The sequence below is a fragment of the Pseudorasbora parva genome, chromosome 7 (assembly GCF_024679245.1).
Source record: "Pseudorasbora parva isolate DD20220531a chromosome 7, ASM2467924v1, whole genome shotgun sequence".
In the NCBI taxonomy this organism is placed as follows: domain Eukaryota; kingdom Metazoa; phylum Chordata; class Actinopteri; order Cypriniformes; family Gobionidae; genus Pseudorasbora; species Pseudorasbora parva.
In genome coordinates, this window is record NC_090178.1 from 23,354,467 (window position 1) to 23,375,473 (window position 21,007).

Sequence of the window (21,007 nt, forward strand, 5' to 3'; positions counted from 1 at the left end):
CGACACTAATATTGACGTAATTGTCATGGTAACAGGATCCCGCCTTCTACGTGCGGCCGTGTGCGTCCATGAAAGTTGCTGATGATGGAGGAAAAAAACCATGGATGACAAGGAATCTCTTGTCATTGTGATTAAAGATGAAATTTTTAATGTCATGAGAACATCGTGGAATAACATGTCAGTGATATACAAACTTTTCTTAATTTGGACAAATAACGTTAACTGCTCAAATGAAGATGAAAACAACTTTTATTGTAAGTTCACACTTTACGGTTGCTTTTACGCTCCAGTTGGTATTCAGTTATACACACATTGACACATACAACATTAAAGGTCAAAGAAAGTCACATTCATAAGCTTTGCTACAATACATTTTTACATAATGGTCAATACATTCTCCATGTATCTCAATGTGACCTTGTACTTTCTTTAATTTAAAATAAGTTGACGTTATAATTCAGCCTCCATTGTTTTGATACAGTATGTTCACAGGCTCACTCATATATAGTCACTGCAAGCCATAGATATACATTAGCTCAAGCTCATTCATTTCTTCACATGTGTGTGTTCTGGAAGAACCTTTTAGCACTGGAACAGGAGATATTGCTAATTAACACCAATGCTATAAATAGACTTTTGTAGGCAAAAGAAAAAAAGACCTGCGATCACAGCAGTGTGGATGTGTGATACACTAACTTATATCAAGCATCTGTTTTGGCGTATCTTTACTTGTTTCTAACTGAATGCAACTGTGTATATCTCAGGCAGGCAACTCCAAAGCACCTTCTTCCTCTCCATCCCCTCGGTTGGCACGAATCTCCATGAGCGTACGGGCAAATTTGCTCCAGTCGTCTGTATGTGGCACAGCCAACTGCTAAAATAGAGATACAACCAGCTTCTGCATCAAATCTTAAAGGTAGAACAGGATTAGCAACTGCTGAAATTTGCACATTGTTTGGTCTGTTTGTGCATTTGACTATGAGTGCAAATTAGGGCTGTCAATCGATTAAAATATTTAATCGTGATTTATCTCAAATTGTCATGAGTTAACTCGCGATTAATCGCAATTTAATCGCACATTTTTAGCAATTGTAAATGTATATTAAATTATTTTTTTATACCGTAATCAACATGGGTTTGGACAAATATGCATGCCTTATGCAAATGTACGCTTATTAGTGAAACCATACTCAAAGCATTAAAGACCAGACATGTATCAAAGGTCACAGAGGTTTTTCTAAGAACTAATTCATGTCTCTTAAGCCTAAGCTTAAAATTTTAGTATAAGCAGTGATTTCTCTCATTTTAAGAATATAAATAAAGGGTGTTTTTACACTGGCAGTTTAATTCAGAACAGGGCATAGTTCGTATGAAAAATTGGTAATGTGAAAGCTGTCATGGGGACCTGAGAGCGTACCAGACCACACCATACCTGGAGGAGGTCCATATTCCACAAGTAGGAATATAGTGTGGCCCCTTTAAGAGATGCGTGTTCCCAATTGAACTGCCGTATTTTGTGTGGGCACGCTGAACTGTGCTGCGATTCACGCAAACCATATTTTTTTACGGCCTATGCATGAGACAGACTTGGGAGCGCTCTTGTTCAAAAAAGTAACCTGTGTATTCGTTTTAGGCTATTGTAATGTATTTGTAATGTATTTAGTTCAATAAGACACACGTACTGTAAGCGGTGATGGTGTTAATGATTTACCTTAGCGAGAGTGACCTTCAGTGCATCGCGCTCGTACTGCAGAGAACGTGCTCAGTGAAAAACGCACTTTTCTTTCTAATAAAAGTTGAAAATATTGTAGATTATGTAGGCTATAACTGCACTTGATTCAGAGTAATGTTGTTGTTAACCGTTTTATTTCCCTATTAATGTTTCTGCTGCATCCATTACGTCTATGGCTGATCTCAATTTCTCCAACTACGGGCCATGGATCAAACAGAAAATGCTAATCGCGCATTAATAAAATTAGTGCCGTTAAAATGAATTTGCATTAATGCGTTATTAACGAATTAATTTTGACAGCCCTAGTCCAAATATTATGGAATTACTTATTCACGTGCTTTTATGATGTAGGTATTACCTCTCCCACATCATATATCCAAACACGTCCCTCTGAATCACCCACTGCCACCTCTCTGCCCCCTGATGCCCATCTGACCCGGTTCAGGGCACATCCTCCCTCCACTGTCACACTCGCCGACGGCACCTGGTACACAGAAAACTTGTTTCGGAATGTAAATTTAATAATATTGTATGGAAATTCCATTTGATCTAAATTAGGTTAATCTAATTTAGATAAAAGCGGAAGTAAAAGCAATTTGCATGCGAATATGACAAGCCCAACACACACACAAATAAATAAATACATTTGTTTTTTGACAATATATGTCACTAAATCTCATCTTAAAGGAAGTATATATAAGATTGTGGCCAAAACTGGTACTGCAATCACTTTCAAATGACTGCAGAGCGGTGTATCCCCCTCCCCCCGGATGCTAAAATACTACTGACTTTGTGATTGGTAGATAGGTGGAGGGCGGAGCTTCAGGCCAAAATATCAACATCAGTTGAGGGCTGCAACAACAACTTTTAAATGACAATATCCTGGCCAGACTACTGTTGTCAGTGATATAAGTATTTGAAATTAACATGATTTCTTAATGTCTAGCGACATATCAGGGCCATTTTATGATTAATTGAAATACATTTCTTACATACAGTTCCTTTAACAAATGTATTGACTGATTATTCTATTTACAATAAGGTTAGTTAGTTAACATTGGTTAACTACACTAGTTAACATGAACTAATAATGAGCTGCACTTATAAAGTGTTTATTTATCTTGTTAATGTTAATTTAAACATTAACAAATACATTATTAAAATCTTCTTAACATTAGTTAATGCACTGGGAACTAACATGAACATAAACAAACCATGAACAGCTGTATTTTTTATTAAAACATTGTTAAAGATGAACTAATGCTGAACAGAGGTGTTGTTCTTGGTTAGTTTATGTTAACTAATGCATGAACTAATGTTAAAGGGTTAAAGTTCACCCAAAAATGAAAATTCTGTAATTAATTACTTACCCTAATGTTGTTCAACCTTTGTTGTAAGACCTTTGTTCATCTTCAGAACACATATGAAGATATTTTTGTTGAAATCTGATGGCTCAGAAAGGCCTTCATTGACACCAATGTCATTTTCTCTCTCAAGACCCATAAAAGGCACTAAAGACGTCGTAACAAAGTCTGTCTCACTATAGTGATTTTACAATCATTTTATGAAGCGACGAGAATAGTTTTTGTGTGCAAAAAAACTAAATAATGACTTATAAAGTGATGGGCTGACTTCAAAACAAATATTTGAACCGTTACGAATTAGCGTATTGATTCATGATTCGAATCGCGTGTCAAACCGCCAAACTGCTAAAATAACGTGATATTTGCGGTCCGAATCATAAATCAATACACTGATTCATAACCATTCAAATCTTTTTTTTGAAATCGGCCATTCACAATATAAGTCATTATTTATTTATTTTGCTCACAAAAACTATTCTCGTCGCTTCAATAAAATAATTATTGTTGAGCCACTGTAGTGAGATGGGCTTTGATACGTTGCTTCAGTGCCTTTTATGGGCCTTGAGAGAGGAAATGACATTGGTGTCATTGGCCTTTCTGAGCCATCAGATTGCAACAAAAATATCTTCATTTGTGTTCTGAAGATGAACAAAGGGTGTCGAACGGCATTAGGATAAATAATTAATGACAGAATTTTCATTTTTGGGTGAATTAACCCTTTAACTAATACAACCTTATTGTAAAGTGTTTCCTTATTAATTTATAATTTATCATCATGATTTAAAGCTACACTGTGTTTATTCTTAGCTAAAAACACTTAAAATAATAAAAATAATATATAAATATATGTGCTAATTAATGTATATTTACTTCTTTCACGTAATAAAGTATTCTCGTAAGTTTACAGGTCCTTCTCAAAAAAGTAGCATATTGTGATAAAGTTCATTATTTTCCATAATGTAATGATAAAAATTAAACTTTCATATATTTTAGATTCATTGCACACCAACTGAAATATTTCAGGTCTTTTATTGTTTTAATACTGATGATTTTGGCATACAGCTCATGAAAACCCAAAATTCCTGTCTCAAAAAATTAGCATATCATGAAAAGGTTCTCTAAACGAGCTATTAACCTAATCATCTCAATCAACTAATTAACTCTAGACATCTGCAAAAGATTCCTGAGGCTTTTAAAAACTCCCAGCCTGGTTCATTACTCAAAACCGCAATCATGGGTAAGACTGCCGACCTGACTGCTGTCCAGAAGGCCATCATTGACACCCTCAAGCGAGAGGGTAAGACACAGAAAGAAATTTCTGAATGAATAGGCTGTTCCCAGAGTGCTGACTCAAGGCACCTCAGCTGGAAGTCTGTGGGAAGGAAAAAGTGTGGCAAAAAACGCTGCACAACGAGAAGAGGTGACCAGACCCTGAGGAAGATTGTGGAGAAGGACCGATTCCAGACCTTGGGGGACCTGCGGAAGCAGTGGAGTCTGGAGTAGAAACATTCAGAGCCACCGTGCACAGGCGTGTGCAGGAAATGGGCTACAGGTGCCGCATTCCCCAGATCAACCCACTTTTGAACCAGAAACAGCGGCAGAAGCGCCTGAACTGGGCTAAAGAGATGCAGCACTGGACTGTTGCTCAAATTTTGCATGTCATTCGGAAATCAAGGTGCCAGAGTCTGGAGGAAGACTGGGCAGAAGGAAATGCCAAAATGCATGAAGTCCAGTGTCAAGTACCCACAGTCAGTGATGGTCTGGGGTGCCATGTCAGCTACTGGTGTTGGTCCACTGTGTTTCATCAAGGTCAGGGTGAATGCAGCTAGCTATCAGGAGATTTTGGAGCACTTCATGCTTCCATCTGCTGAAAAGCTTTATGGAAATGAAGATTTCGTTTTTCAGCACGACCTGGCACCTGCTCACAGTGCCAAAACCACTGGTAAATGGTTTACTGACCATGCTCAATTGGCCTGCCAACTCTCCTGACCTGAACCCCATAGAGAATCTGTGGGATATTGTGAAGAGAAAGTTGAGAGACGCAAGACCCAACACTCTGGATGAGCTTAAGGCCGCTATCGAAGCATCCTGGACCTCCATAACACCTCAGCAGTGCCACAGGCTGATCGCCTCCATGCCACGCCGCATTGAAGCAGTCATTTCGGCAAAAGGATTCCTGACCAAGTATTGAGTGCATAACTGAACATAATTATTTGAAGGTTGACTTTTTTGTATTAAAAACACTTTTCTTTTATTGGTCGGATGAAATATGCTAATTTTTTTTAGATTTGAGATGCTAATAGTTTTCATGAGCTGTGTGCCAAAATCATCAGTATTAAAACAATAAAAGACCTGAAATATTTCAGTTGGTGTGCAATTAAATTTTTATCATTACATTATGGAAAATAATGAACTTTATCACAATATGCTAATTTTTTTAGAAGGACCTGTATAATATGCCATTGAAAATACATAAGGGTGATGGGTTCGAATGCCGGTCGCCATGTTGCCCCTCCATCTTGAAAGTACATTAGCCAAAGAGGGACATACCCATAAATTCAAGCTTCGCCTTTCGCGTTTTAACACTTGATGGCACCGTGTCGAATGTGAAGAGGGGGATTGCCATGTTAATCTTGGACTAAATCGGCCACCGTAGGAGTTAAAAAGAAATCAGAATTGAGAGGAACAGAAACTAACATTCACTGGATTGTCATATACCTTTTCACCGCTAGATGGGGGGAAATATCACACAGTGTAGCTTTAATATTATTTATGTATATGATACAGTATTATTCATTTATTATTTATTAGATTTATTCCAGTTGAACAGTTTAGGTTAAATTATATATATATATATTTTATAGATCGAAAAAGGTCTTTGAATTTATTTTATGTTTGATATTACTAGTTTTTAATGTCTATTGAGCTAATAATGATAATGTAATGCTAATAACAGATATTGCTTTTCTTTTCTTTTTTAAGTGAAAATCAGTCTGTATGTAATTTATAGAATAATATAGTTTCATTCAAATGTATCTTTCTGACTCAAATTCTGCTATTTGATTTGCCATTTTAATTGCACAACAATTTGAGGTCAGTAAAATAAATTAACAATTATATTCAAAAGTGATATTAAGACTTTTACATTGTTACATTTTTTTTGGGGTTCTTGCCCCGAGTAGGGGTCATCTTATACTAATATTTTATGTATGTAATGAATGTTCTTTATAATACAGAAGATAGAATGACTGAGTAAATAATGTAATGAGCTGCGGTGGCCTGACCTCTGTGTAGTTGTTGAGATTCCAGAGGTCCAGGCGTCCATTGCCATCAACTGTGGCAAAGAGCGCTGGATGCACTGGAGACCACATGACATCATACACATAGTCTGCATTGTCTTCAAAAGAATAGAGGGGCTTGTTATGCTGTCAGAGAGATGAAATAGTTATTTTTACAGTGAGAAAAATAAGTATTTGGACATCCTGCTATTTTGCAAGTTCTCCCACTTAGAAATCATGGAGGGGTCTGAAATTGTCATCGTAGGTGCATGTCCACTGTGAAAGACATAAGCACTATTTGCACAGGATTAGTATTATCTAGGGACCTCTGTGATTTAGAAATTACTCCCCCACATCTGAGTTTTGCGTGGCACATTCGCACGGGATAAGCAAAGCCTGTGATTTCACTCAAATTTACTAACTTTTCTCCCAGATATGATGTCAAGACGTGTAAATGTTTTTTTTCGTTATAGATATAGCTGTATGAAATCATAAACAGTCATATGTAGGCATGTCAATATCGTTTTGATTGTTTTATAGTAATAAAAATAATTTCATTCAGTTAGAGAAGACGCTACAATTAAAAACTGAACTGAGCACAGCGGCAGGAGTCAGATTTCATTTATCACAAGTGAGAAGCTGACAATATACAGCGGACGATTCAGTTTCAAAGCTAAATGTAAAAGCACCCATTTAAGCGAGCTTGTCATTGTATTGTTCTGTTGTTCTGTTTTTCATTAAGAAAAGTATTGCTATTAATATTAAACACACCATTCAATCAGTTTGCGCCCAAATTGCTACTCATTCTAAAGTGAAAGTAATCCGTACGGCCGCACGAGAATTCATAATTGAGCGCAAAGAAAAAAATGCGCACAGGAAATAAAAACCTTGCAAAAATTATATATGATCTGCCTAATCCTGAACAAATCACAGAGATGTTGATTCCCACAGGACTACTATTATCACAGGGCCTCGGTGTTCAGCGAAATATGGTAGGTAATTGGTGGGGGAATTTTTACATTAAACATTACAGACATAGCCGATTCGCACAGAATTAAGATCACCGACATTCTCTGCAATTATTACAAATCACCAGAGGTCCCCAGATAATACTAGTCCCGTGCGAATAGGGCTCTTATCTAAAAAAAAATCCAGAAATCACAACGTGTGCTTTTTTAAAACTATTTATTTGTATGATACAGCTGCAAATAAGTATTTATTCACCAGGTTTGCACACATTGCAGGAGGGATTTTGGCCCACTCCTCCACACAGATCTTTTCTAGATCAGTCAGGTTTCTTGCCTATCACTGAGAAACACAGAGTTTGAGCTCCCTCCAAAGATTCTCTATTGGGTTTAGGTCTGGAGACTGGCTAGGCCATGCCAGAACCTTGATATGCTTCTTACAGAGCCATTCCTTGGTTTTCCTGGCTGTGTGCTTCGGGTCATTGTCATGTTGGAAGACCCAGCCTCAACCCATCTTCAATGCTCTAACTGAGGGAAGGAGGTTGTTCCCTAAAATCTCAAAATACATGGCCCCGGTCATCCTTTCCTTAATACAGTGCAGTCGCCTGTCCCATCTGTATTACCAACAGGAACCTTGGAAACGGTGGTCCCAGCTCTTTTCAGGTCATTGACTAGCTCCTCCCATGTAGTTCTGGGCTGATTTCTCACCTTTCTTAGGACAATTGAGACCCCACAAGGTGAGATCTTGCATGGAGCCACAGTCTGAGGGAGACTGACAGTCATGTTAAGCTTCTTCCACTTTCTAATGATTGCTCCAACAGTGGACCTTTTTTTCACCAAGCTGCTTGTCAATTTCCCCGTAGCCCTTTCCAGCTTTGTTCGAGGTGTACAATTTTGTCTCTAGTGTCTTTGGACAGCTCTTTGGTCTTGGCCATGTTAGTAGTTGAATTCTTATTGATTGTATGGGATGAACAGGTGTCTATGCAGCTTAGGATAATAAATGAAGTGGAGGTGGACATTTTAAAGGCAGACTAACAGGTCTTTGAGGGTCAGAATTCTAGCTGATAGACAGGTGTTCAAATACTTATTTGCAGCTGTATCATACAAATAAATAGTTAAAAAAAATCATATATTGTGATCTCTGGATTAAAAAAAAAATATATATTTTGTGATTTCTGAAGATTGTGTCTCTCACAGTGGACATGCACCTATGATTACAATTTCAGACCCCTCCATGATTTCCAAGTGGGAGAACTTGCAAAAGCAGGGTGTTCAAATACTTATTTCCCTCACTGTATACACAGTAATGCTAATGATCAAAATACATATAGAGCAACAAAAGTTGCAAAACAACTCTTACTTTAGTTGACCACAGTTTGACAGTCCAGTCAAATGAGGAAGTGGTAAAGAGATGAGAGAAGTCAACTGGACCCACAGCGTTATGGCAGCTGATTCCAGTCGCAGGTCCCTGATGTCCATCGAACATTTCACCAATACCAGCCTTACTGCATGGGACAAGTTAGAAAAGTTCAAGGTAATAGTAAAGTCTATTTAATATTCAGAGATATTATTTAAGGGGAATTGAGAAATTAACTTTCCCTTGAGCTTTAGATATATAAAAGGTCATGGTAATATAATAATATCCTGTAAGTTTCAGAGCTGAAAACTTCCCTGTTAGTCAAAGAAAAGCTTTTATAGACACCAGGCTCAGCAAACGGTCTTGTGCTTCATACTTACATCACTGTGCAACAAAACACCACCTATACAGAATCTACAGCGCATCTAATCCAGTAGCCCCGCCTACCGACTCATGGAGGGCTCGTGCTAGCTGGTCAGCAACAATAAACATGCCGAGGAAGATTAAGATATTGCGCTATTCCTGGTTGTGGAATCACACAGTCGCTGCATAAGCTTCCTTTGGATCCTAATATAAGGAATGAGTGGTTGAACTTTAATTTTAATGAAGTTCCAGCTCACGTGGGGAAGACATGTTTACTTCTGTTCACTGCGGAATCATTTGTTAACAAATTCGGTTGATGCTAGATTTGGATCCGACAGGAATGGTGCTCACACTTATGTGAGGAAACCGTGTTTTTATATGTAATAGTATTGCATTGTTATAGATCGTTTTGCTTATGTGTACATGTCTAACGGAGCATACATTTAACACGCTGGACTCAAACACGTATGGGCCAGGGCTTGCAAAGCCCCGCAGGGTGATGAATCTCATCATATTCCATTCTTGTTCTGCTACTGACATCTGAAGGGCGGCGTGCGCACGTGTATGTGTGTGTGCGCTTTGCACTTATATCGTCCAATCTTGCGGGCTGTGTGTAATATAAAAATAATAGTCCAATCAAACGTGGGTCTATGAGAAATAAATCATCGTGTTTGTTTGATAAAGACGTTTTACAAGCCCTATGATCGAGAGAATCATTCTGGTTACCGCTTTTCCCTCAGTCTCTCCTCTCCCCTGTGAACTGACAGGGGAGCTTAAGCTCATTAAATATGCGAATCTTATCCAATCCTAGCTGTGGCCATTTACTTCCAAGTCTCCAGTGTGGCACACCCATCAAAACCCAGCGTTTTGGAGAGAGCCTCAAAACCAGTGTAGAAAAAAGCCTATTACTTATTGGTTATGATGTTTTTGAATGTAAAAACCACACAAACATCATTAGTTGACCTCAGACAACAGTATAAAAAAAGCCAGTTCATGACACCTTTAAAGAACAGTTGAACCAATTATTAAATCAGAAGGTAAGACATGAAATTTAGATTAAGCATAAAAAGAGTATTCAATCATCCTGAGTGTTACAGGAAGCACCGACCTTCCATGGCGGGATGCTGTGTAAACGGTGCCCTCCTCACTTCCTACCACATAGTTATTCACGTCGCTTGCAGGGAAGGCCATACAAGTGACTGCCACAGGCTTTGACTTGTTGTAGATCAGCTCCATACTCTCCTGTGAGTAACAATAGACATGTAATGTATTGTTCTATATCATTTAAATCTCAAAGATAACAATTTTCCATTTGTTTAATTGTGTTATATCTGGACACCTGAGGCTGTGAGAGCATGTCCAGACTCCAGGAGCACATCTTGCCATCGGTGGATACTGTGATCAGGTTGTTGGCATTTTGTGTTCCGACCACATTCACACAGTATACAGGATGCTAGGTAAGATAACACATGGAATGAGTAATAGAATCCATAATATATGTAATAGTTTTGACATCTGTATTATTTTAAGGAGAGGAAATAATAAGAATATTTAAAACAAATAAGGAAATGTTTTGCCACATAATGGAATTGAAAAAATAAATTAGATGCATTTTAACATTACGTGTTACATTTAACAGAAAGTCTCTGAATTTCTGAGTCACCTCATTGACCTGGCGTGGATCATGTGACTGAAGAATTAAGTAATCATGCTGAAAATTCAGCTTTATACAGGAATTCATTAATATTACAGATTTACTGTATATTTGATCAAATAAATGCAGCCTTGATGGCATAAGAGACTTCATACTGACACCAGAAGTTTAAAAGGTAGTGTATATATTTATATTTTTAAAACGTTTTATCTGTAATTGGTGCTCTTACAGTGTGTGCAGTCGCAGATAGGGGCGTTCTTTGCACTGGAGTCCTCCTGTGACTTCGATTGTCCCACAGTGCTATCTGTCCTGAGTAAGTGCCTCCAATCACCAGGTTGGGATGAAACTGAGCAAAGCCGACTGACATCACTGAGGACTACAGGGGAAAGCCATTAAATGCTTTGGTAATTACTTGCACCGATTTTAAACTTCCTTTACTACGTTTAATGTTTTAGCATAGAGGACGTCAGTTCGCCCTTCATCAAGGTCTATTTGCACAAAGGGAGCATACAGGCAATAAACTGAACAATGAGAGTTTATTTATTAGTGACATCAGAGAAAACACAGAATGTTGACGCAGACAACATCTGAAAGTTGAACTCTATTGTTTGTGTATTTTAATAATAGCAATTCAATTTAGATTTGGTATTTTCATTAAAAGCTGATTACTCAAACACATGCTTAATATATCATATTGTTTTAAAATTATATTAAAGTGTATTGAAATGCAGCCGATAGAAAAAACATTCAGGTATTTAAGGTTTTTAAATGTGAGCAATGGGAAATTCAAACCTGACAGTGGAATATGTACTCAGGGGTCGTCTTCTTAAACTTCATATTCCAGACCAGCACAACTCCATCTGGCTCATGAGGCGCATCTTCATTAGTGTTGTATGAGGCTACAAGCAATTCAGGATACTGCAAAAAGTACACTGGGAGTGTTATATTAGTGACTAACACATCTGTATGTACGTATTGCTTATGTTATTGCAATTTTTAATAAAGTACCTGTGGTGACCAATCTAGGGAAGTGACGACTCGATGTTTAGACCAATGCTCATCATAGAAATGTCGATTAAAAGACAGGTTTAATCTGGCTTGCATGTCCCTAATAACAAAACAAACCTTTCCATTATGGTACAATCATCCAAAGCAATTTACAGTAAGTTTCCCAGGAGTCACTTGAAGCTGAGTGCAACTCTTCAGTTTCTGGGTCACCTCATTAAACCTGATTTCAAACCATTAAACCACCATCATCCTACATTAGGTTAAACAGACCTTTCTGGTACCATCTAATGAATAACTTTTCTGTAATCATGTGGGAATCTGTGTATGTCTGACTGTTATGTAAGCCTCCGCTCTGACCCTTCTTTGTCCTCCATATCTCGCCCACTGTAGTCAAAGAAAATGTCCGTATCTTCGGCCAGCACTCGCTCCACTACACGGACGCTTCGGTCGAGGAAAAACAGGAAATCCTCTGAATGAACAATCTGCTCTTTCTCCTCGTTGGTGAGTTCTCTAGGATGAACTAAGACACACATATTCATACAGCTCTGTATGATGTTACACTTCCTATAAATGGACTTTCTTTTTTAAAACTGTGATTGTTCTTGCCTTCTTCGGCCTCCTGAAGCTTCTCCTCCTCTAGCTGCTGTGGCACAGGCTCAGGTTTGGGCACTGACAGCTCCTCATCCTCCTCCTCTGTTGAATTTTTTTTTTTTTTTGAAACATTGAGATCAGCATAATGGCATTTGTTTTGTTGGAAAATCCATTATATTCAGTTTCATATGTCTGGATATCCATCCTTATTATAATATAGAAATAAAAACAGCTCTTTACCCTCAGGCTGATCAGATGCAACAGGGGTCTGTGTCTCTTTAGTGTATGTCACCAGTTCTTTAGGCATGAAATCAATCTGAACAATTTTTGATGCTCCAAGCCTTTGCATCTTGCACCTAAGAAACCAAGCCAAAACAAAAACATATTAGTGTGTGGTTCTTTTTTGTTGGTTAGCCTTGGACTACTTTAAAGCATCAGTTAACAACTTAAGTCTTAAGATGCAGTCACAATAATGCAGTTTTGCGTGCAAAAATGATTCATTGTCAAAAGTGTAGCGATGAATATAACACTATTCATACAGAAGTCATTTCCAAACCAAGCAGATTTCTGTTGAACAGCATGGCTAATTACCATGGCCAACTTGAACATGACCAAAATCTATGTGGTGAAAACTTTCGCCTATTGAAATGACTGGATTTCTTCCATTAAATTTTACTGCGCAATGGCAAATGTGACTGCACCTTTAGGTTTTTATTTTCAATTTCTATGCTGAGAATCAATGTTTCCTGTATCATATTTGAGGTGGCAGCCTCACCCATGAACAGAATCTGCAAGAAGCTGAAGAGCTAAGGGGTCGGTGTCCCATTGCAATGTCCTAAAGAGATCACGAGAATATAATGGTTAGGAGGGATAAGACCAAGAGCATGCATGATAAGGTCCTGCAGCTTCACCAGCAGCCCACAACCCTCTTGCATGCATGATTATATAAGATAACACACTTTAGCTTGAACTCAAATCACATATAGACTTTGGCACCATACTCTTGAACAGCTACAACAAAACCACATCCACTGATGGGTGATGCTTCAACAAATGCCAGGATCTAACAATGATGACATCAACACTTCTCCTTACCGATATCTGATGTCCCCATCAAAGACGTAGGGAAAAGAAAAAACATCAGACTTAGTCTTGCATACAAAAAAACAAAACAAAACTAAAAAAGAAAAAGAAAATAAGGGGGGGGGGGGGGAATCATTAGCCAAAATGTTTTGATTTCCCTGAAATCAAACAAATGTCATTTAAATAATTTATCCTTTTCTCATAAAATATTTAATTTCTCTAAATCAACAAAATATTTTGTCTGATGTCCCACACCTTGGTTAACTTCAAATTCAAGGACCTCTCAAGGACGTTCCAGGTCCAATACCCTCAAATTCAAGGACTTACACATTTCAAGTGAGGGCAAGGTTACATTGTGTTACCTTGTAAGATACATCACATTTTTCATGTGTCAAACACAACTATGTAAAAAAGCATTTTTTGGAATTTATTTTTGGCCATATGACAGAAATCTGTTATTCTATTTGTAGTATTTCTGTTTTGCATATCCGTTACATCCTACACTGTATTCTAAATGATATTAACTTTTGCATGGATTTTATTGAAAAGAGCTTAGGATCATTTAACTAGAAACTTTAAGATATATGAATATGCCTTTAAGCTTTTCTTGCCTCATGGGTTTACATTATCTTATGAAGCATGTTTATTGAACACAGAAATTGACTGAACATATCTGGTGTAAGCACTGAAACCGTTGAGGTACCATCATAGTAGTTTTGTGCGTGCGTGAATGTCATTGCAATGTACAACGCAAAGTACCTCACATGGGAAACAATTGACGTATGCATACATGCGTGTAACTAACGTAAATCAAGCAAACTAGTATAGATAGGCCATGAAGTGTTGGCGAAATACCACATTAGTGGACTGTAGGGAATAATATGGAATGCACAAAATAAATTCAAGCACTTTTGTGGACCTGTATCTATGTAGGTTTATTTTCAAAAACTTTTTTTTCATATTCACAAACACAAAAAATACACATACTGTATGAAAAAAAAACATGATATGCAAAATGAAATAGGCTTTGAAATGGTTACTATACTGAAACCAAAATAAACTGTCAAAATATTATCTGGAAAATATGTTTGTTTTAGTGTATTTGTTCTACCCATTATTAGAATATCGTTAGATGTATAAGCCTGAAGGGAAATTCACAATGACTGTATATATTTTTTGTATCTTCCCAGGAAACTTTGATCATTCAAAAAACAATTTTTTTTTTCCTCCTTAAATTTACTACAGATCTCAAAGAACCATTGTCTATCACTAGCCTAGAAACCTAGACGCACCCTAGCGGCAGCAAATCTAATCTGCCCGCGAGTGTCGTCTAGCAACTCTTAATACCCTTCTGAGCTGTAATTACCAAACTCTTGCCGGGCCAATCACATCGCGTATAGAGGCGGTGGGCGGGGCCATAATGACGACGGCCGAGTTGCGTTTGCGTGCTTCTAGTAAACACAGAAACTGGCGAACTGACCGTGACTCTGGAAGACTTGGAGTTAAGCTTTCTCTGAGAAAAGAACAAAGAACGGCACTGAAGTCATTCTTAAAAAGGGAAGATGTGTTCGGAGTTTTGCCGAATGGATACGGCGAATGTTTAATCTGTCAACAAGCTGTTTCACCTTTGTTGCTCTGGTTGGTGTAGCGCTATCCTATCGCGTGCAGAGGGAGTTTGAAAGACAACCGTTTATCCCGCCCCTCGGATTGAGCCCTGTCAATGGTGAGTTTCCAGACCAAACATCTTGATGTGCGTCTGGCTTGTCAGGCTAGTCTATCACCAGACCAAGCTCAATTTAAGATTGAACATTGATCTTGGGAGTCTGCTCTGTATTTTCTACTGCACAAGAGATGTGATCAAAGAGCATTATTTGAATGACTGTATGCAATTGGATAGTCCTTCAACCAATCAGACCACAGACCACAGCAATGACCCATCGTTTCTCTATCTGTCTTCATGTTACACCCGCCAATAGCGTGCCAGGTGGATAAGCCAGTCTGTGATTGGTTCCCGCAAAAGTGTAACAGAAGCAGTAGAAATTAATGTACAGGTTTCCAGACTGAGTTGCCGGGCAAAATCAAATCGCCGGCAGATCAGGCTGGGTTTACCCAGTCTACTAGAATCCAGTTTGAAAACCCCTGCATTAAAACACTACTTTCATATACTGTACATCCATATACAGTGAGGAAAATAAGTATTTGAACACCCTACTATTTTGCAAGTTCTCCCACTTGGAAATCATGGAGGGGTCTGAAATTGTCATCGTAGGTGCATGTCCACTGTGAGAAACAAAAAAATCCAGAAATCACAATGTATTATTATTATTTTTTTTACTATTTATTTGTATGATACAGCTGCAAATAAGTATTTGAACACCTGAGAAAATCAATGTTAATTTTGGTACAGTAGCCTTTGTTTGCAATTACAGAGGTCAAACGTTTCCTGTAGTTTTTCACCAGGTTTGAACACATTGCAGGAGGGATTTTGGCCCACTCCTCCACAAAGATGTTTTCTAGATCAGTCAGGTTTCTGGCCTGTCGCTGAGAAACACAGAGTTTGAGCTCCCTCCAAAGATTCTCTATTGGGTTTAGGTCTGGAGACTGGCTAGGCCACGTCAGAAGGCCACGTTCTTACAGAGCCATTACTTGGTTTTCCTGGCTGTGTGCTTCGGGTCATTGTCATGTTGGAAGACCCAGCCTTGACCCATCTTCAATGCTCTAACTGAAGGAAGGAAGTTGTTCCCCAAAACCTCGCAATTCATGGCCTGGTCATCCTCTCCTTAATACAGTGCAGTCGCCCTGTCCCATGTGCAGAAAAACACCCCCAAAGCATGATGCTACCAGCCCCATGCTTCACAGTAGGGATGGTGTTCTTGGGATGGTACTCATCATTCTTCTTTCTCCAAACACGTTTAGTGGAATTATGACCAAAACGTTCTATTTTGGTCTCATCTGAACACATTACTTTCTCCCATGACTCCTCTGGATCATCCAAATGGTCATTGGCAAACTTAAAACGGGCCTGGACATGTGCTGGTTTAAGCAGGGGAACCTTCTGTGCCATGCATGATTTCAAACCATGACATCTTAGTGTATTATCAACAGTAACTTTGGAAACGGTGGTCCCATCCCTTTTTAGATCATTGACCAGCTCCTCCTGTGTAGTTCTGGGCTGATTTATCACCTTTCTTAGGATCATTGAGACCCCACGAGATGAGATCTTGCATGGAGCCCCAGTCCGAAGGAGATTGACAGTCATGTTTAGCTTCTTCCATTTTCTAATGATTGCTCCAACAGTGGACCTTTTTTCACCAAGCTGCTTGTCAATTTCCCCGTAGCCCTTTCCAGCCTTGTGGAGGTGTACAATTTTGTCTCTAGTGTCTTTGGACAGCTCTTTGGTCTTGGCCATGTTAGTAGTTGGATTCTTATTGATTGTATGGGGTGGACAGGTGTCTTCATGCAGCTAACGACCTCAAACAGGTGCGTCTAATTTAGGATAATAAATGAAGTGGAGGTGGACATTTTAAAGGCAGACTAACAGGTCTTTGAGGGTCAGAATTCTAGCTGATAGACAGGTGTTCAAATACTTATTTGCAGCTGTATCATACACACTCTAAAAACTAATACTATGATTTACTCAATTTTTTTGGTGAAACATTTTTACACTAAAAAAATTGAGTAAATTTTAAAGCAGTGAAATCAATTATAGACACCATATGAACTGAGTAAATGTAAGTAAAAAAATTAAGTAGATCTGAGTAACTGCATTTGTTACATTAACAAATTCAATTGAGTAGAAAAAATTGGGTAAAAAGCATTTTAAAAACCAATATTTATGACTAATATGAACTGTTTTTATTTATGAGTATTACTAACTTGTATAGTATAACTTTAATTTCCTCTAAACCTTTGTAAAATACTCCACAGTCCACACAAACACACTTATACATGACATGGCCTTTATTGTCGACTAGTACAGCAATAACGTTACAGTATATATTACTGTTTTGACATGTAAAGAATAAGAGTTATTTTACAACATTTAAACTCATGTAACAAACATTTTAGAAGTAAAAATTAAACATTTAAAAGTAATTCAAGTGTAATCAACCGGTCTGTTATCCCATTTCCACCGTATCAGCGCTGTTTCTCGAGCCTGAGATGGACTAACTTTAGCGGTCTGCGGGTGGATTTGAACTCGAGACCGCTGTCCTGCGTTTCATTTGTAGCTGAAAGATGCTGCGAGGCGCCAGACTCCATAACCTGACAATAAACAAACAGTGCCCAGTTTTAATAAGATTGTATCATCCAAATTCATTATATTCATTATCTTTACGAATAAAGCTGTGTGTTTTGAGTAACACAGCAGGCGTTTCAAAGACCAACGCCACACGTTAACTTAAGGTGACTCACACTGCGTCTCTAGATGTTGTTTTGAATTAAACAAAATGCCTTTTAGCACAGTAATGATTATATAGATATAAAAAAAACATACAAACCTGAATTTCACAGAGGAAATGGCCCAATTCTGCGACGCTGAGACGAAGAAACTGCTCTGGTGGTGACTGAGGAGAATTCAAATATCCGCACTCACTCAACCGTTGAGCTGTCGTCGTCAGAGGGTGGGGGAGGGGTGCATTGTTTTAATCGAGTAAATTTACTCAATTTCTTCAGTGTGTGTTAAATATTAATAATCTTGATTTTAATTAAGTAATATTTGTGGTTCTTGAAACAGATCGGTTTAATTCTCCATTCTCAAATATTTTGAAATAAATTTCGCAAATGTATTAAGTATATTTAAAATAAGTAATTGGTTATTTGAATACTAAATTATTTTAGTGAAAAAAACTTAAATATAACTATACATTTTAGACAAAATTAACTGTTGGATTTTTAGTCAATTATTTTGGTATGTTTAACTAAAACCATCAAGTAAATGATATTGAGAGATTTTATTAAGTTAATTAAGTTAATTATTACTGTGATATTTACTAAGCCACTGAATTATTTTTTAGAGTGCAGATAAATAGTTAAAAAAGCATATATTGTGATTTCTGGATTTTTTTAGATTATGTCTCTCACAGTGGACACGCACCTACGATGACAATTTCAGACCCATCCATGATTTCCAAGTGGGATAACTTGAAAAATAGCAGGTTGTTCAAATACTTATTTTCCTCACTGTATAAGTAAATTATTAAATAATATTATTTAAAAAAAAGTAAACTATTTAAAGGTTGAGAGATACAGTCTGGTGTGCAAACAATCACTCATGCAGATTTCATACCTTCCCACTGTTCCTCCATCTATGGACTCTTGACTTCCAGTTTCACTGGGCGGGCTCACTGATTGCGAAGAGGGAGACATAGGGGTTGGGACTAAATAATGAAAATAACAGGTATCCCATGTTAAAAGCTGCAGTGGCTGCACTGATGGCCAGCAGTGGCAGACACAGGCAAATCAAAATGAACAGAATGGATTGAAATGGTCAAATCAAAGAGGAAAAAAAAATCCAAAAGGAAAAACAACAGGAGAGATTGTCAAGCCAATTTCACTTCTCGCTAAAACGTTAGAATTTTGATATTATTAATCACCTCATCTTCAGATTTATAACGATTACAATTTTACATAGAATATCACCTTATGAATCTATTTATAGAATTAGCCAGAGTGAAGTCTAGTTCAAATACAGCCAAGGTGTAAAAGACAGGAGTTCAATAAACTGAATACTGATTTGAATAACTTCTTTATATTCTTATAATAAAAGTTATTGTTTTAGGATTAATTCATGATCTAGCTTAGTGATAAATACTACAAAATCTGATTTACATCTAGCAAAAAAATTGAATGAGGACAAGCCATTCCTGCACAGAAGATTAAAAAAAATGTAGGACTCAAATACAGGCCAAAGCGGCATGCTCTTAATCTATAAAAGAGCAAAAATCTGTCCAAAATTAACCATACGCTTGAGAGAAAGAAGTTTCTTTTTAGAAAAAGAACTTCTTTTTCACCATGATAGGGGGAAGCCCTATAGGATATTGCTCTAAAGGCTACTGTGTGAAATATAATTTTAAATACTATTTCGCTTTATAAAGGCTCCTGATGATTCCTTTTATAATTTAGTTCAAGCAGGTGCCATGCACACTGTCACTGACAAAGATGTATTTCACACACACATTATGTAGTATGTACATGCACAGAAAGCTGAATGTTCTGTATCATATACCTAAAGGTGGTTCTGGTGAAATTCCAATGCTCTGCAGGAGAGCCTCTGTCTCTCTTCTCTTCCTGTCTAGGTCAGAGTCTTCCGACACGTTTTCAGTCCTCTGAAGCATCTCAGACTGCATCACAGAACAAATATTGCAGGTGATAAAAGAATAAATGGTATACACAACAAAGAGAGCACTTACCTCTTTCTTTTTTCTCTCTTCCTCCCTTTTTTTCTTTTCCTCTCGAATCTGGGCTAAGCGCTGCTTTTTGCGCTCAAGCTCAGCTTTCAGGTCACTTCTATCAGCCATCGTTTTGCCGCTCAGTCTATGTATAATATGAACAGTTTTAATTTTAGTTAATTTAATGAAGTTATACATCCAGCTTCATTTGGTTGAAGATCAGCCCCATTAGAGACCCATTAGTCTAATGGACACAGTCTAAGCTAAAATACTGTGACTGCAACTTTATGAATACAGAATACACTACAAAATGTTTATCTTTGTTAAACTTCCTGTACATAAAACAATAATAATAAACAGCGATGTGGGGGGAAATACATTGGATACTAAGTTAACCTAATATTCTGCAAAGTATAATGAAGTATAATTGGTTCATAAATGCACTCGACTGACAAGAATTGACACGTAAAACACAATCCTGTTCATTCACAAACGGTTGTCGTTGCATTTCAATGAATGAAAGCATCATTGCAGTCCTCAACAAAGCATCTTGTGTAGGCTAAATGATATTTTAATGCAATAATTTACCTACACCTTGTTCTTTATGTCGATCCAACCGGGTCAAAATCTGCTGCGCTCTCTCGCGTAAATACTTAAATAAGAGGCTAAATCTACACATGAGCATCAACAGCTAAATGAAAACACAAAGCATCACCAGTTTACTTCAGTCTCATCAGCACCCAAAGCCGGAAGTGCTCAATGCCGATACACGTCATAAACGCCTCCTAGCAACAGCGGGCAGCGCTTCGTCGTCTGAGAAAATCTAGTCTAGTTTGAAACATAACAAAAGATTTTCGGTACAGTAGGGTTTTTCCCCAGCAAGGAGTCTTTCAATTGATCAAAATACGTTTGTAATATTGGGAAAAAAAATTTTTTTAGTTCAAATAATGCCTTTTGAATTTTCTAAAATAAATAAATAAATAATAATAATAAATATATATATATATATATAAATTCCACAACTGTAACGTTACTGTATAAATAATGTCAAATAAATGCAAGATATTAAACATAAGGGAATTACCAACCTCTAAATGTGTAGAAGCAGAATAGTGTTTTACCCACTGTCATTTATATACACTGTAAAAAAAAATGTTCTAATTGAAAATGTTCTAGTGACTGATCACATCAAAAAATAATGCAATTTAATTCACAGAAATTCA

At 37.5% G+C, this 21,007-nt stretch overlaps 1 protein-coding gene across 6 annotated transcripts; it reads right to left on the bottom strand.

Moving 5' to 3' along the window:
- Nucleotides 1-231: 231 nt before the first annotated feature.
- On the bottom strand, nt 232-20,565 carry dync1i1b (dynein cytoplasmic 1 intermediate chain 1b). Of its 6 annotated transcripts, none has more exons than XM_067448677.1 (17): nt 20,377-20,565; nt 19,806-19,929; nt 19,622-19,736; nt 18,683-18,824; nt 13,088-13,147; nt 12,553-12,668; nt 12,328-12,414; nt 12,079-12,241; nt 11,722-11,821; nt 11,506-11,631; nt 10,943-11,089; nt 10,399-10,512; nt 10,168-10,301; nt 8,700-8,844; nt 6,381-6,521; nt 2,091-2,216; nt 232-874 (listed from the first exon to the last, which is right to left on the bottom strand). In XM_067448677.1, the coding sequence occupies exons 2-17, from the start codon at nt 19,911-19,913 to the stop codon at nt 761-763; spliced, it is 1,938 nt and encodes a 645-aa protein (XP_067304778.1). In that variant the 5' UTR covers nt 19,914-19,929; nt 20,377-20,565; the 3' UTR covers nt 232-760. The 6 variants fall into 6 exon arrangements, with proteins under 6 accessions (XP_067304778.1, XP_067304780.1, XP_067304777.1 ...); XM_067448679.1 differs by having other exon boundaries at nt 18,683-18,740; nt 20,373-20,565; XM_067448676.1 differs by having other exon boundaries at nt 20,373-20,565.
- Nucleotides 20,566-21,007: the final 442 nt, after the last annotated feature.